The sequence below is a fragment of the Squalius cephalus genome (assembly GCF_949319135.1).
Source record: "Squalius cephalus genome assembly, chromosome: 12".
Lineage (NCBI taxonomy): Eukaryota > Metazoa > Chordata > Actinopteri > Cypriniformes > Leuciscidae > Squalius > Squalius cephalus.
Genome location: NC_137133.1, coordinates 18,153,523 through 18,169,623, shown reverse-complemented (window position 1 = coordinate 18,169,623; position 16,101 = coordinate 18,153,523). Strand labels below are relative to the sequence as shown.

Sequence of the window (16,101 nt, the reverse complement as noted above, 5' to 3'; positions counted from 1 at the left end):
GATATTATCTTGAATGTGTAATTTGATCTCGGATGTTTTAAGCAATGTACGAAGAACGGGCCCCAGCTCAGAGATCCACTTGTTGACGATCACACGATGACGTGATTGGTTACAAGGTAGTTTGTGACGTCAGAAACACCAGCGATTTCAAACTTAGTTTTTGAGACTGTCTTTGGTTCACTGCAGTTTTAAGGATAAAATACTGAGCAATGGTGTTGACATTAATTTGTACATATTTGTCTTAAAGCATATTAAAAACACCACATAAACGACATTAAAAACTTGATTTTCACCTCAGGGGGACTTTAATATATCTACCACAGAAGATAATGGACTAATTTGTACCTGACAAAACTTAAGTCTAAATTATAGTCTGACACTTAACGTGGAAGTAATACTCCTCTTCTGAAACAAATCATTCTTTAGGATTGTTCCGATCCACCATAACGGTGAAACCAAGTAAGGAGACCCATAATGCAATAAAGACAATATTTTAGTTAAGTTATTTTACTAGGCATTTACAAAGAGACTTATGGAAGTATACAACAGAAGAAAAATGTGAGCCTATTTATTATTACACAAAGACAAATTAGCCAGATAGCAGTTCACTCGCTCACTCACGCAAAACACTGAAGAACACAAATAAGAAAGACTATGAATGAGTAAAATACAGGCAGTAAGCAGTCGATGAGGTTGGAGGTCACTGGAAGCGGGCACATATGTTCCTCTGGGGTCCTGGCTGAGGCCCGGTTGTCGTCGTCTGCTGCTGCTGCTGCTGCTGCTGTAACTGATGTCGCAGCTGCTGGGAATAAGGGTCTTCCATAGACTTTACTGACACAGTGGTTTTTGGTCCTGTCTTCCATTCGATCCCACTGGTGTCTACAACTGAGGCTTCAACAGAGACCATGTGTGTGCCGAGGATGGAGAAGTTGAGCAGGAACTGTGTGCTGAAGTAATCATTATGAGGCTCCACTTTCTGCTCAATCTCATTGGTCTTGGAATCAAGAGGAATCTAAAATCAAAGTTGAGAACATGAGAGTACGCAACTGAGAAATGTTGTTTCCCACCAGCTGAGAACAACTGCATTAGATGATCAACAATGTGATCCAAAAGAAACTTGGACTCTGGGTTGAACTCACCTTGAAGTCTGATCCTGGTTTTGTCTGTAGAGTAGAGCTGACTTTAAGGCAGACCGCCTGAATCTTCCGGAACAGTCCCGGAGTGGAGCCATGCTGTACCACCCCCTCCACCTTTAAAGTCAACTGCTGGTTGTTCTGCACTGGGATTGGCTCGTTGGGGGTACGAGGAGATGGAGAGAGGGCAAGCTAAAACAAAAATCATTTTAAAATGATATAAAAGTCTAACCTTTCAGACAGTTTGAAATTTACAAAAAGAAAAGTCATGAATTGAGCACAGAGGGCTATTTATCATTCTATATAGTAACAGACATGGATGTAAAGTACTTGAGGAAATATACTATATTACAACTTGTACTTGAATGCTACTAAATTTTAATAATCTTACTCAATTTTCAAGGCTATATATATATATATATATAAAATATAAATAAATAAAAAAATATATATAAAAAAATAATAATAATAAAAAAAAAATTATATATATATATATATATATATATATATATATATACATATATATATATATATACACATACATATATATATATATATATATATATATATATATATATATATATATATATATATATATATATATACACACATACATATATGTATATATATATATATATATATATGTGTGTATGTGTGTGTGTGTGTGTGTATAAAATGTAAAATATTTTATAGAAATTATATATTGGGGTTGACCGACTTCAAGTCGACATTTATGTGATTAAAGTTGAGTCGACGTCGACTAGTCGCTGATGACGTCATTGATGAACAAATAAGCATGAACCTCAGGCTGAGACTCGAACACAGGTTTTCTTGTGCACATCTATAGCATTTATAGTATAGTGCTGGTCGATATGCTCCATAATCATATCGTCAGACTGTGATAGAGATATATATATTTATATAATTATTAAAGGAAACAATAATCTTCTTCTATCATTTTGTGAGCAAAGATGGAGTTGGTGATGAAGAAAAACGTCACCTTGCATAGAAATATTTCAACCCAAATGGAAATCCTGTGGATATCACATGAAATTTGCAAACTTTGCACAAGAGTTATGCAGGTGAAGGAGTCTCAACCACAGTCAATTATTCAATTATTTTTAAAAGTGGCATTATACAGATTACTTACTTTAATGCTGGTGGACTGAAGCTTCTGGAAGAAATATCTCTGGAATGACAGTGGTACCTTCAAAATGGCAATCACGGCATCACACAGGCAGCCAGTGTGCTTGAAACGGATAGTAAAAAGACAAATTTAAAAAACCCGAGAAACAGAAAATTGAAAGGGAGATGATGTCTAGGACAAGTGAATCCAAATAGATCTGCAGACATGGAAAGTCGACCAATGGAAACACTTCAACATTACCAGGTAAGAGACAGGAGGGTGCTTCCTGCTTAAGTTTTCCACTTCCTCCAGGACGTGATTGAACACAGCCAGCATTCTCAGTTCATACTCGCTCTCTGCCAGAACCGATCCATGTGTGCCGAACTCCTGGAAACTGAACCAGATGTCATTACAACGTGCCAATGAAATATTAAAACGTATAAAAATCTCCCAAACATCTTGTCAAAATCCCACAATAAATATTTGAAGCATCTGTTTAAAGTTAAGATTCATTTTACGGATTCATGAGTTAGAGTATTCTTACCTGGCCGTTTGCGGATCAATTATTAAAGCCTCAATAACATGAGATACAAGCAAGCAGCTTTGCTGTTGTCTTGAGAAAAGCTTTAAGGAAAGTACATATGTTTTGCAGAGCAGCTTGAGATTCATTTATGAACACCATATTTACAATATCTTAAAAACCTTATAACATTATAAACTAATCTAATCCAAACAAATCACTAATGTATTACGTACAAAATTAGTATACTGTACAATATGTGATTTCAGACACATTGTATGTCTTAACAACAAGTCTTATCAACTAGCAGTTAGCCAAGATTCTTTTCAGATTCGAATTAGACCAGTTCACGTTTTTATGTAACTGACTTAAAAAAAGTTGAACAGTCTTAAAGGTGAAGTATGTTTCTGCGACACTAGTGGCACCTAGCGGAATTACAAAAATACAGCATATTTTCAAACAATCTTGCAAAAGTGCATCGCACCATCCCCAACTCAAACAGCACAAATACAGCTCTTACGGGTACTTGAAGAAATGTCTCAACAGGTCAAATCAGGCTACTTTCAATAAAAGCTCCAAACATATTAGAAATACTTTTAGCTGTGTTGCTATATGTCATGATAAGCAACTGAGTAGGCTAACACTCTGTCTAGACGAGCATCTAAAATAAACTCATCCAATGTTTCATCACCGAGCACATTTTGTACATTTGTCTTTCTGAATGGGTGCATGATGATGTTGTGTGGTATTGAAGCATCCATTGTGTAGGATTTGAGGGCGAACCAAACACAAATTAATCTTCCAGATGATGCATTCAAACAAAATTCCACACAAATCAACACTCCAGACCCCAAATCTACAATCTAGGACCATAAATAATGTGTGGGCTCCAGCCAGTCTGAGCTAACTAAAGAACCCCCCAGCTAAGTACTTTGTGGCCATGCAAGCTTCAAAGAGAGCCTAGCTAAAGGAAGAACGTTGCCATTGTTAGGTAGTTGGTAAAAGACGGATTGGTTCGGAGATGGCACAGCTCGAGCCCCACAAAGATAACATCAGAGGTAGTTTGATCCCATGACAGAGACTTAAAACAGACCTTCCTTTTCTTAAAAATCTCTGAGCGACCCCATGGTGGAAATCTCTTAAAACCCACAGAGATTCAGACTTCACATATCAAAATACATAAGATCATCCCAAAACGATGCTTCTATATCATGTCTAAAACCTATAAACGTGACTATTATACTTAGATCACACATAATTCATGCAATTGTTATAACTATTGAATGGCTGATTGAAACGGTGCCTTGCTTGGTACCATTGTGTGTGTCTGTTCATAATTCAGAAGATGGCTAGATTAAAATCTGTGTAAGATGTGTCATATTCTTATTATAAGAAATCATTTCTAAACTGTACTCTTTGCACTCTCTTCTAGAGCTGGGAAGTTAAGACACCAGGGGTCTAATCAGATAAGGTGTAATTTATGATGAGAGGAGGAGAAACAGCCACCTCTGAACTAAAGACAGTGGCTAATCGGGTCAGAACTCATTCATGAGGCTGGACAAACATTTGAGTTTAAAACCTTAGGACACGAACAAAGCATTAGAAGACGATTTAGACTATGTAGAGAAGCCATGTAGATGAAGAGGCAGATCAAGATCAGAAGAACATAAGTTAAACAATTTCTTTCAAGCCATCTAACTACTCTCGTCTCACTTTTCTTTCTCTTACTTAGTTTCTTTTCTTTTCCGTTAAGAGTCTCGGTTCTAAGTTAAGTTTTGCTGCACAGGTCCAACTTCAAACATCCACAATACTTTTTTAACGCCTTAAACTGTTGACCCATGTTACCGTGCTAATAAATAGTGTTTTCACTATAGTTTGGATATTTATATCCGCTCCAGAGCTGATGGTTACGGCCCGTTCAAATGAACGCTGGATGAGTCATTTGCTCGGCCGTAAAAAAAGTGAATCTTTCAAAATTCCCTATAAATTAATGAATAATACCATTTGATCTAAATTGACCTGTTTCCCTTACAATTGTATGTTGCATCGCAATGCCCCATTCACATTGATGTGTTCACAAACTTTTTATTCTTTAAAGGTCTAAATGCAGTGAATTTTGGCTTGTGCTTTCCGTACCCGAAGCTGAATGTCTTTTCCCATGTACCGTGTCAGCCATGGTCTGGCTCCGCCTGCTACATTAGCCTCGCCCCCAAAATCACACTATAGGCTGAGCTGAAAGGAACTCAGATGTGAGCGGAGCGCTCTCAGTGTTTAGATGGTGTCTGGGATGCTCAGCGTTTACAGTTTTAGGGGAAATAAACCCCATGAATGGCATACTAATAGTAATCAATGAACTAGTTTAAGAGAATTATTTTAACATAAAAATCTTACATATTTCACCTTTAAAGAAAAAAAAATAGAAGTAAACTTGTAAAACTAATCTGAGCATTTTATGCCATCGGTCTCAGATCGTTCCCCAAGAGAAAAAGGATACAGTTCAACATTACGGAGGGTGGCGTAGTCGGCATCAAACGAAGACTGATACAGGTCAGCATAGCGAGCCGCCAGACTTCGAAATTCATCCATGGATAATTTCATCTGATCAAATCCACAAAAAAAAGCAGCAGCATACAATAAACATGCCATCCTCATAAGCAATTCCTAGACATAATTTTTCTTAAAATACTTAGGAAATCAGAGAAATAAAAAATATGCAGGAATAGAGATGTACAGTCAAACCAAAATGTATTCAGATACCTTCAACATTTCTCACATTATCATAGTTTATTCGCTATAGTTTCGAAAATGGTAATAAAATATGACAAGAACTCAGAGTTATCAAATCAGTTGATAATTCACTGGTTTTGGCCATCCTTCGGTTAGGCTGTCTCACAAATGAATTAGGTTGAATAGCTGTCAGCTGTTAAAGTACACAATTAGATAATACCAATTTAGGTCAACCAATTACTAAGCAATGCTTAATTTTTATCAGACTGTGGTGTAAAAGGTCACATTAGCAATTAAAGAAAAACACTTAAGAAAACATGGTCAGGTCAAAGTGTCTGAATCATTTTTGGTCCCAAATATTTATACATTTTACTAGTCGTCCACTCTATGAAGAATTTTTTTGGGGTATAACATGTCACAGATTACTTTACTTTATTTTACTATCCTCACATACATAAACTACAGTGTCCTACACCCACCAATAAAAAATATCAAAAATTATATCTGGAGTCTGAATAATTTTTAGTTTGACTGTTTATGTTTTCCAGCACCTGTGTTGAAATGCGCCCGCAGCGCTGCAGTTCGCTGCCCGAGGACAGAGCGATGGTGGTGGCGATGGCAGGAGGTGGGCTGGTCTTCAGACTGTTGCAGGTGCAGATGAGCTGGGACAGCGCCTGAAGAGTGTCTATACGCAGCTTCACAAACTCACACTGGAACGCCAGAGGACTCAGCGGCGTACTGGCGGCCTGAAGGCAGAATGTGATTATAATCAGTTCTGTGCTTCAATATGAAAATAACTGAAAATAAGAGAAATGGACAAAACCAGTTGCAAAAGAAAAGAGCATGACTGGCGGATCCTAACCATGAGAGACGCGATTCCCTTCTGGTAGGATTTGAGTGCTTCAGAGATGGCGCTCATGGCCGCGCTGTAGTCTCCATCTGAAAGCCCACTGAGGCACTGCTCGGCCTGAGAGAACTCCATCAGACTGTTCAGCCAGAAGTAGAAGTGCTCTGAGGCCACGCGGGTGCGAAGGCTCTGGTACAACTCCCTGGAAAAATCATGGCAGCCCTGTGGACGAATTAAAAAACAATTTAAGTAATTTTACCTTTATAGCGCAAATACATCAACAAACCTGTCTGAGTGAATCTCATGAAGAACTATCCAGGTCACAATATTCTACAATAAATAATAATAGAAATACATGTATATAGAAACACACATAATAAATAAAATGATTTTGTGCATTGTGACATTTTCTTTCACTATAATAGCCCAAATATAAAAATATATATTTAAATTGTACAGTACAGTGAATATATCATGATCGTTTTCATGGAATTATTTTTTTTTTTTTATTATCCTGAAAAAGCTAAATAAATGTCAGAACAAGATGTGAACATACGGTTCACTATGGAGGATGAATGTCTGGAATTATATGTACAGTAAATATATAAAAAGGTCAGCAAAATGTTAGGTTACACATATTTTAAGGTGTCCTTGTTACAGTGTAATTATACATTTAAGTATGAGTAATAATAATAATTAACTACATGTAGGGTTAGGAATAGGCTTTGACTTAGGGTTAGTTGCAAGTAATTATGCACAATTTATAACAATTACTGTAGAAGCTACATGTAACGTGTATTAAGGACACTGTACAATAAAGTGTTACCAAATTTTTAAATAAAACAATATGATATATGGGTAGGACAAAAATGCACTTTTATTTTTTTTTTACGTTTTTAGGTTAAAATCTTTAACAATAAAAGATAATAGTTTTTGCCAAAACAAAATAGGTTTTGCCTCACAACACCCACCCCTGTCGGTGATTGGATGGAACACTATTTATTTTGTTTTGAGTGGTTGGCGAAACCAGTTGTTTTTGTGTGCAGATCTCAGAGCCTAGGCTGCCTACAGAGACGGGTTTTTTTGACGGCATGCTTATGGGGCGGGCAGCTAGCGGATCGTTAGGAAAGATTAGATGAATGTGATAATTTATGTTTGGGCCTGAAATCACTGATACAACCTTTAATGTAATCCTAAAAACTCCATGTATACAAGAATCACAAAAAAAAAATGACACTATTTTACAATTTTACCATGTCAAACTACAGGACACTGCTGTAAATCTTATTTAAAGACATAAAAGAAGATATTTTGAGAAATGCATCATTGCATGTTTTGTCCATCCAACTGAAGTCAATGGTAACCAAAACTGTTTGGTTACCTACATTCTATATTTTGTGTTGCACAGAAAAAAGAGGATTAGAACAAGATGAGGGCGAGTAAAAAGCAAATTTTTATTTTTGGGTGAACTATCCCTTTAAAGTTTATATTTAAACCCAACTATTGATTCATAAAAGACAACATCCAGTGAAGTCGAAGTGGGCTCACCATGCGGGAGGCCTGTCTGGCAATGCGGTACACAGTCCAACCATTGGCCACATTCTCCAACTGCTGCCTGATCACCGTCTTCACCTCAGCTGAGAGTGAGGCCTGACTGGCCACGAATAATACTGTTGCCAAGGAAACCTACGAAAAGCAACAAAACAAATAACTCTTGGGAACATTTTAGGAAATTGAGACTTTAAGAGCTACAGTTGGACATCATTTCTGTACTTGCTCACCAGAAGCTCCTGCTGTTTCTCTGAGGTTCTGTGACTCGCCACCCTGAAGAGGTCCAGCAGATCTCCCAGCATTCCCTCTGCCAGCACCGGCTGCTGGGTGGCAATAGCAGCCAGAGCCTGACACATGAGCACCCGTGCGGAGTCACATGCGCAGTGCAGCTGTCCCAGCAGGAGATCCACAGAGCTCTGACTGAGATGAGGACAGCTCTTCAACATCTTCACCAAAGAGGTGAGCGCCGTCTGGGTTCAAACAAAACGTAACAATTCAAGACTTAAAAATACTCAACATAAACTGCAGGGACGAAATAGGGTGGACGTGGCTTTTCACCATTTCTAAAAGCATCTTTTAGATTTTTGGCAGTTCACTCAAAGGGTTCATAGTGACAAATCAAATTTAAAAGCACGAATATTCCATGTAGTCTAATATAATTTAATATAATCATAAAAACTTTTTTGTTTCTGTTTATTGTGTGTATATTTAGTGGTCACGTTCTCTTTGTTTGGTTAAAGTTGTTTCTTGCCTGAATTAAGGAAAATGTATGTTTTGGTAGCTACTCTACATGCATTCAAAGTACACCATATTATCATCAAATAGACCATAAGGTCTTCAAAATACACAATAACATGGACATGCATGTTACAAGATTCACTATTTGGTGGATCTAATCGCACTACAGGGTGCTGCGAGGACCTCTTGGAAATTCTGCAGGCAAAAAAGGTCCACTGTCTATTGTCAACAGTGTAGCAATATATGAACTTTTCAAACCAAACAGCTTTCTGTTGGTCAATACATCATCCATGTAACACTTTGCGAAATATGTTTGGGAACATGGATTCATATAGAAATGACTGGATTTCGCTCATGAAACATTTGCCGAACATCAGTAAATTCGACCGCACTGTGGGATAAACCATCTTGACCAATCATAGCAGATGGGAGGATTGTGGCAGAGAGAAAGTGATCAACCAAATATGCTCAAAGTGGATGCTTTAAAAGCCATGCAAAATGTATATGACAGTTGGCCGGAAGAGATGGTTTAAAGTTTAAAAAGTTAAACATGTTAGTATTTTTCTCACACGCACATATTGTTTTGCATCAGAAGACATTTATGTCATAAGTCATGTTCATTTTGAAGCATCAACTTTGAGGTAAGTCAACATAAGTCACATACTCTAAGACCTGTAAACCTTTGATTGACACTCACTTTAAGTGTCGCCTGTGCAGTTTTACTGTCATCTTGACTGCAGAGCAGAATGAGAGACTCCATCCCCATCACTGTTTCTTGTTCCAGCTGGATGACCTCTGACAAAATATTCAGATTAAAAACAACGTTATTTTTCGTTTAAACATTCTCAATATTAAAGTGAAGGCTAAGGATATCCTTTGAGTCTTTACAAGCCAAATTTAATTATTGGAGAGAAGAAACACACCTTTCTCTGGACAAGAAACAGCGATGCTGGTCAACACTGTGATTCCATGGGCTGCCACTGCCAAGTTACTATGGTAACAGCACTCCTGTGCCAGCTTCACCAGGTCAGTGTGACGGGGTGCAGGAGACGCCTCACCTGCGACATCCAGAAAGATTAGGTGGTTAAACTCACGTTGTTACATGAGAAATGTAAATATACCTCATGAAATCTTTTGCATACACTTGCATAAAAGCATTTTTAATAAAGTTAACGTATGTTTGATATAGCTTGAGTCTGTAGTGTACCTGTATTAGGGCTGAAGTAGTGTTTAATAGCGATGGTACCAGATAGTGTGGAGAGGACAGAGAGCATTCCCAGCTTCAGACTGTTGTATGGGGTGCTGAGAGCGCACTCGCATAGCACCTACAAACACATATAATGGAAATGATATATATCGACATTTACTAGTAAGAAATGAACCAGCTGACTGTCCCATGAACATCTATGACTCTCTGACCTGTATGTTCTTCCTGGTCCACAAGTGAGGAGCTTTTTTAGCCAAGAGCTTGAGATCCTGAATGGCGAGTCTTTTCACTGCTTTTCTGGGGTCCTCCTTCAAGTACTGGAGAAGAAGACGAATCTACAAGACAAAAAAAAGGGGAGGGGGAGATTTGTATAAGGAGGAATGAACTGCACATTCCCATCCAAAGACACATCACTATTTTACTTCACAGTAAAATATATATTTTTGCTGTAAATACAGTATATTAAATTCACTGTCTTTCAAGTTTAATCGTTAAAGGGAGAGTTTGCCCAAAAATGAGAGATTTCTGTCCCTCCATTGATTGAGTCGCTTCAGGAAATTTGGACCAAAGCGCTCGATTCATATGGGTTAGTTTTACGATCTCTTTATGAGCTTTTTGAAGTGACAAAATGGTAGTTGCATAGAATGTCAATGGAGGGACAGAAATCTCTCAGATTTCATTAAAATTATCTTGTTTTTCGAAGACGAACCAAAGTCTTATTGGTTTGGAATGACCTGAGGATTAGAGTTTTTTGGTTTCAAACAGCGATCACAATTCTCCCATGATTAACAAAATAACATGTAATTTACTATAGGTTCTGACAAATGTTTCTGACTATTTCAAATGTCCAATGAATCTAGAATCAAGATGGGTTTGAATGAATTGAATGATTCAATGACTCACTTACTGGATGAAACAGCGTTTTTTGAACGAGTCTCTTGAGTGAACGATTCAGTGACAAGTACATTTCTTTATAAGTCACTTGTCGCCACCTACTGGTGTAACGATGCAATTGATACAATCTTTATTTGAAGCGTCATGTTACTTTCAAAAGGTGAATTTTTTGCCTGGATGCCAGCCGAACTTAGCCCCGCCCACAACATTTGAGGTCGGGAAGTTCGGTCTGGACTTGATCCGTTAAGAAACAACTATGCACGAACCAGAACTGTTCGGACCAATCAAATTGTCAGGGCGGGCTTTATACTAGGGCTGGGTATTGACACAAATTTCACAATTCGATTCGATTTCGATTCACAAGCTTGCGATTCGATTCGATTACGATTTCGATTCGATTCAATATTGATTATTTTGGATATCAGGTACAATACATGGCAAATTTTCTCAAGGAAAACAAATCTCTTAACTATTATTGTAAACTATGGGAGTCAGTTGTAGCCTATAGGCTTCATTAGCCTACTATAATATTGAAAGTAAAAATTAACTGATTTGTATACAAACACTTAAAATAAACTTTTATTTATTTGTATAATAATAAAGTTATATAAAATTATATAAAAATTTAAATGGTGGCTGTCATAAAAAACTTCACAGATTTAAACATGCATTAATATTGAAGAACATTAATAATTATAATAATATGGTGCATATATTTAACAAAATGCTCCTCTCTAGAGCTAATTTTTCTAGCTGACTAACGAGTTTATAGTCACTGGATATGTTTTTTCTGAGGTAAATGTGACGTTACATGACATTGTTTACTAACGTCTTTCCACGGTTGAAACAGTGATTGAGCGATTCCATGTGACATGATACGGACTTCGATAAGTTGTACTCACAACTTATCGAAGATAAGATTTTAACACACTTTCAGATGCTCATTCATGTTTATTTCACGCTGTAACTGGTATTATTAAGGCGGAAGAGAAGGTCGTGTCCGCTCCGCGCTGCTGCTTCTCTAGAGCTGATCTGCGCCAGAGCGATCTCACGCCACAGCGCCAAAACGGTCATTATGTTTTTGAATTTCGTAAGAAAATGGACGTAATTTGAAGTCTGAGACTTTGTTTCATATCAATAATAACAAAGCACAAAGATTATTGCGATTTATTGGATGGGATGCGCGCATCAATGTTCCATTCATTCATCAACTGAAAACAGGATGACTAATCGATTCTTGGGATTTAAGAATCGATATCGTTTCGTAAAAATGAGAATCGATTAAAATCAAGAAATCGATATTTTTTACCCAGCCCTACTTTATACGATGATGGACAGAAGAGCAACAGTAACGTAATCATCCACGTCACCAAAGTGCGCTTGGGTTGAATTCGTTTACAACAAAAATGGCTGCCGCTGGAGAATTGAGATGTGTAGATTCCGCCATCGTGTCTGTTATAGAAAATATCGACAGCGCATTCATTTTAAAAGAGGAACAGAGAACCGCGATCAAGGCATTTGTCAATCGGAAAGATGAATGAAGAACATACGTCACTTACTCCGTAGCTCTGATTGGCTGTAGGTCTATCCAATTGAGTGCAGAGGCATTTTCCTTCCTGGTTTGGTTGAAACACGCCCCATAATCACAGCCCAATGGAGCAGTATCAGACTCATATTCTGACTAGAATCTGAGTATGATGATGTCAGGCTACTAAATTTTGGTTGTTTCCGTAGAAATCAGTGTTTATATCCGAAAATATAGTAAAATGTTGAGTTCGTTGAAATTAAAAATTTTAGTTAATACAATGAAGGAGATTGGTTTAATTAACATACACTCAAAATATTATGTTATCTGAACCACATTAACTATCTAAGTTGATTTGACAAAAGATAAAAAGTTGTGATAACAAATCATGAAAATATTTTTTTAGAGTGAGGACACTGACAGCGCGCTGACAGACAGGGACGAGCAGGTAACATTTAATTTAAACCATAAAATTAAACCATAAATAGACATACTGTTTTGTGACTCTTTAATGTGTCGTGACAGATTGCCTCAGTTAAAGCTTGTTGTATTACAAATTTATTAAATGTTTAATTTAGGTTCCAATACAATTGTATATAAACTGAGCCAGACCTGTTTTCTCTATTGTAAGTTCAATGAGTCAGATTACTGAGACTCTCACTTTGGCCTTAATGGCTCTTGGAGCCCGAGCCTCAGCCCCAGTCGTTGAATAGTTAGGCTGATTGGATTAGCATTTATGCATTTGAATAGTTATGCTGATTGGATTAGGATTGGTAACACTCTAGAGTCTAGGGCGGGTTCCTAAACCTGTATACTTCATTTACATGCTTTGTTCCGAGTGTATCCACCTCTATATAAATCCCTCCCCCTTGAAATGTATATAAAATTACAATGTACACTGCCATTAGTTTAGACTTGATGACTACAGCAACGCACAGCGAGTTCTCAATAAAGAGTAACTTCTGTTGAAAGATATCCCAACGTCTCCTGGTCTCTGCTTTGACGAAGGAAAAGTTTCCAACAAGCTGCTTGTGAACCGTTCATCTTTTGGTTAATTTATAGCATCAAATAAACATGAATGAACATCAGAAGTACTGTTGCTTTAACCGCGGAAAGACGTCAGTACACGCCGTTATTCAAATTCAAATCCACCGACGTTAATCTTCTAACTCTCCTGACTGCTTTGTCAGACAAAAATGCCGGATTATGATTGGTCAGATCGCATGTCAATCAAACTCACTGCGAAGGGTGAATTGACGCTAATTTAAAAGGAAAGTAAAATGCAAACTGCTGCACCAGCTTTTTATAGGCTAAGCGATGTAAAAATAAAGGTTGCATCTGTAGAAATCAGTGTCTATATCCGAACTATAAACTTTTATCTCAGTTCTTCTATATAACATAAATAACGGTACAATGTGATTGAAAACATTGCTTGTGAAGCTGTTTCATACCTATACATGACAACTGCTCTCTCTGGATCAGCGGCAGGGACAACAATTTGAATTTGAATGTTCCAGTATGATTTGGTTAAAGGTTTAATAGACACAGGCGAATCGTTGTCATTTAGGAACGAGATCACGCGGCTATTTGAATCGAGATGGCAATCTTTTAACAATTAATTGATGACAGAGTTTTAATTTGCAGGTGAACTAACTCTTTAAGACAATGTATGACACAATGGCTACAGTCTGACCTGCTCAGGGATATCGACGAGTGAGGAGGTGGCCAGCTGGGTGAAGGTGTGCAGAGTGACGATGAGCATGGCTGTGGACGGGTAGGAGGACACCAGCTCCTGGAGTAACTCTCTGCTGCACGAGGCCAGACTGGCGTCATGGTGCATGTGCTGCAGCATCGGGATCAACTTCAGCTTCAGCTCCACTGGAGTGTCCAATCCTTCAGGCAAACACACACAACCCATCAGACTGGAGAACACTTACACAAATGAAGATCACTCACATGAGGAGATCACGTACCTTGAATCATTTCACTAATCTTGTTGCAAATCCCTGCAGCAAAATCTCTATTAAAAAAAAAAAAAAAAAGATTCAAATGATTAAAATGTTTACGTTCAACATGTTTTCTATCTCTAAATAGCCATCAGCCCACTTTATAATATTGTAATAACCTGCCCGGCCCAAAAAAAAGTTTGGATTTAAATAGGCAAATGCTTGACTGGATCATTATTGCAGTGGTTATTATGTTTCTAGCATGTTATATGTTTGGCAACAGTTCTTCTAACCCTAATTGATGGAGTGTGTAACTTTTCATTTCATAAAAAAGCATGTAGGAAGACACATCATGTCCATATTCCAGGATGACAATGTCAAGATTCATCAGCCTTATATTGTGAAAGAAAGGTTGGGAGGGAGCATGAAGAATCAGTCCCTTTGCTGTTCCATTGATTGATCAAATGAAATATTACCTAAATATAGACATTCACATTTCAAAGAAATTTCCACCTAAAACAGCTTCTAAATTAATTTAAATATTTTCCCAAAAATGAACTAGTACCTAACCAAAATATTTTTTCATGTCATGACAGTTTGAAATGACACTTACTTAGAGTGTGAAGAGAAACTAGCAGCTGCAAAAATAGCCGCTTCTACTTCAACATTATCATGAGAGTCCAGACTTTGCCGGATGCTGTGATGGGCATTTTTCCTCTCTGGAATAATGGAGGCTAAGCTTCCCAACATCCTGTCAAAATGCACAAGACACAAAAACATATATTGACACAGTGTGTACGTACAGTTACATTTTCCTTAGATCGTTTTGACAGAATAATTGATAACAGAAATGTCATTAAATATTAGGAAGCTGACAACAAATGTGTGACTTTTGTAAAATAAAACAAAACATTTTGAGGAGGCGAATGCAGAAAAACACTCGCAGTCGCAGGTGAAAGTACCTGAGAGTTATTGCTCTGGCAACAGGATCATTGCTATGGATGACGGAAAACACTCTTTTGACAAACTCGTCCACGTTCAGAATCTTCTCCAGGTGTTTCTCGCTCAGCTGCGTGACCTTCAGCACACAGAGTCGCAGGAAGTTGTTCCTAATTTGACAGGAGTTAATTTATAGATTCAGAACTTTTCATAACAGAGACCAAACAAGACAGACAGCCTCAAGCTAATGAATATAGATTTTTTTTTTTTTTTTAATGTGCACAGTTACCCAAGTCTAAAGATGTCTGCCAGTTTCAGGAAAGCTGAGTTGATGAGGATGGGAAAGGGATACTTCTGAAAGAGTTTGGGGAAAAGGACCACGGCTTCACATTGCTCGCCCAGCTTACAAGACCTTAAACCTTTGGTTGTGCAAAAATAACAACAGGAATGTTTTCATTACATTGGTAGGATATCTACAGATTTCATTTTCTCTGAATGTAAACAAACACAGGGCTGCGTTATATCACATAGAGCTTATATGATATAAGCCACGTATAAATGAATGAAAACAGTCATGCATGCTCTGTGTGTGTTTGTGAAAAGCACCTTTATCAAGCTCCATCAGCGCTGAATTGGCGTCCAGCTCCTGCTCGCCGTAAGCGGCCTCCGACAGAAACGAGCGCGCTGCGGAGAGCGACATTATTTATGACAAGACTACGAGAAACGATATACTGCTTTTTTAATCAATATTTTATTTGTTAGATTAGATAGACTTGGTGCATAAAGTTTGAAGTGGGTGACCCGGCTGCAGTGTAGGTCACGTGGCCAGGATGTTGCGTCGGGTTAGTTTCCGTTGAAGCGAAAACCACCGTTTGGGTACCAAAGAGGGCGGGGCCTATGTGTCGGCGTTATGGCTCTGGTCTCACTATCTTTATAAAAAAACATATT

The 16,101-nt window shown here is 37.8% G+C and overlaps 1 protein-coding gene across 1 annotated transcript; it reads right to left on the bottom strand.

Moving 5' to 3' along the window:
* Positions 1 to 290: 290 nt before the first annotated feature.
* ints7 (integrator complex subunit 7) lies at positions 291 to 15,993 on the bottom strand. The gene is made up of 20 exons (XM_079888499.1): positions 15,760 to 15,993; positions 15,443 to 15,572; positions 15,177 to 15,323; positions 14,828 to 14,965; positions 14,242 to 14,288; positions 13,962 to 14,161; positions 10,062 to 10,184; positions 9,850 to 9,967; positions 9,566 to 9,700; positions 9,340 to 9,437; positions 8,135 to 8,374; positions 7,902 to 8,039; positions 6,369 to 6,575; positions 6,058 to 6,252; positions 5,274 to 5,377; positions 2,804 to 2,872; positions 2,521 to 2,653; positions 2,284 to 2,382; positions 1,140 to 1,325; positions 291 to 1,012 (listed from the first exon to the last, which is right to left on the bottom strand). Exons 1-20 carry the CDS (start codon positions 15,851 to 15,853, stop codon positions 701 to 703), a joined length of 2,913 nt encoding a protein of 970 aa, XP_079744625.1. The 5' UTR covers positions 15,854 to 15,993; the 3' UTR covers positions 291 to 700.
* Positions 15,994 to 16,101: the final 108 nt, after the last annotated feature.

Excerpts from the sequence above, each read along its gene's own strand:
- ints7 (XM_079888499.1), bottom strand. The coding sequence starts at position 15,853 with ATGTCGCTCTCCGCAGCGCGCTCGTTTCTGTCGGAGGCCGCTTACGGC. Across the intron at positions 6,253-6,368 it reads AGGGAATCGCGTCTCTCATG|GCCGCCAGTACGCCGCTGAG; the intron begins GTTAGGATCCGC and ends TTCTGCCTTCAG. Across the intron at positions 2,383-2,520 it reads ACCCTCCTGTCTCTTACCTG|CACACTGGCTGCCTGTGTGA; the intron begins GTAATGTTGAAG and ends ATCCGTTTCAAG.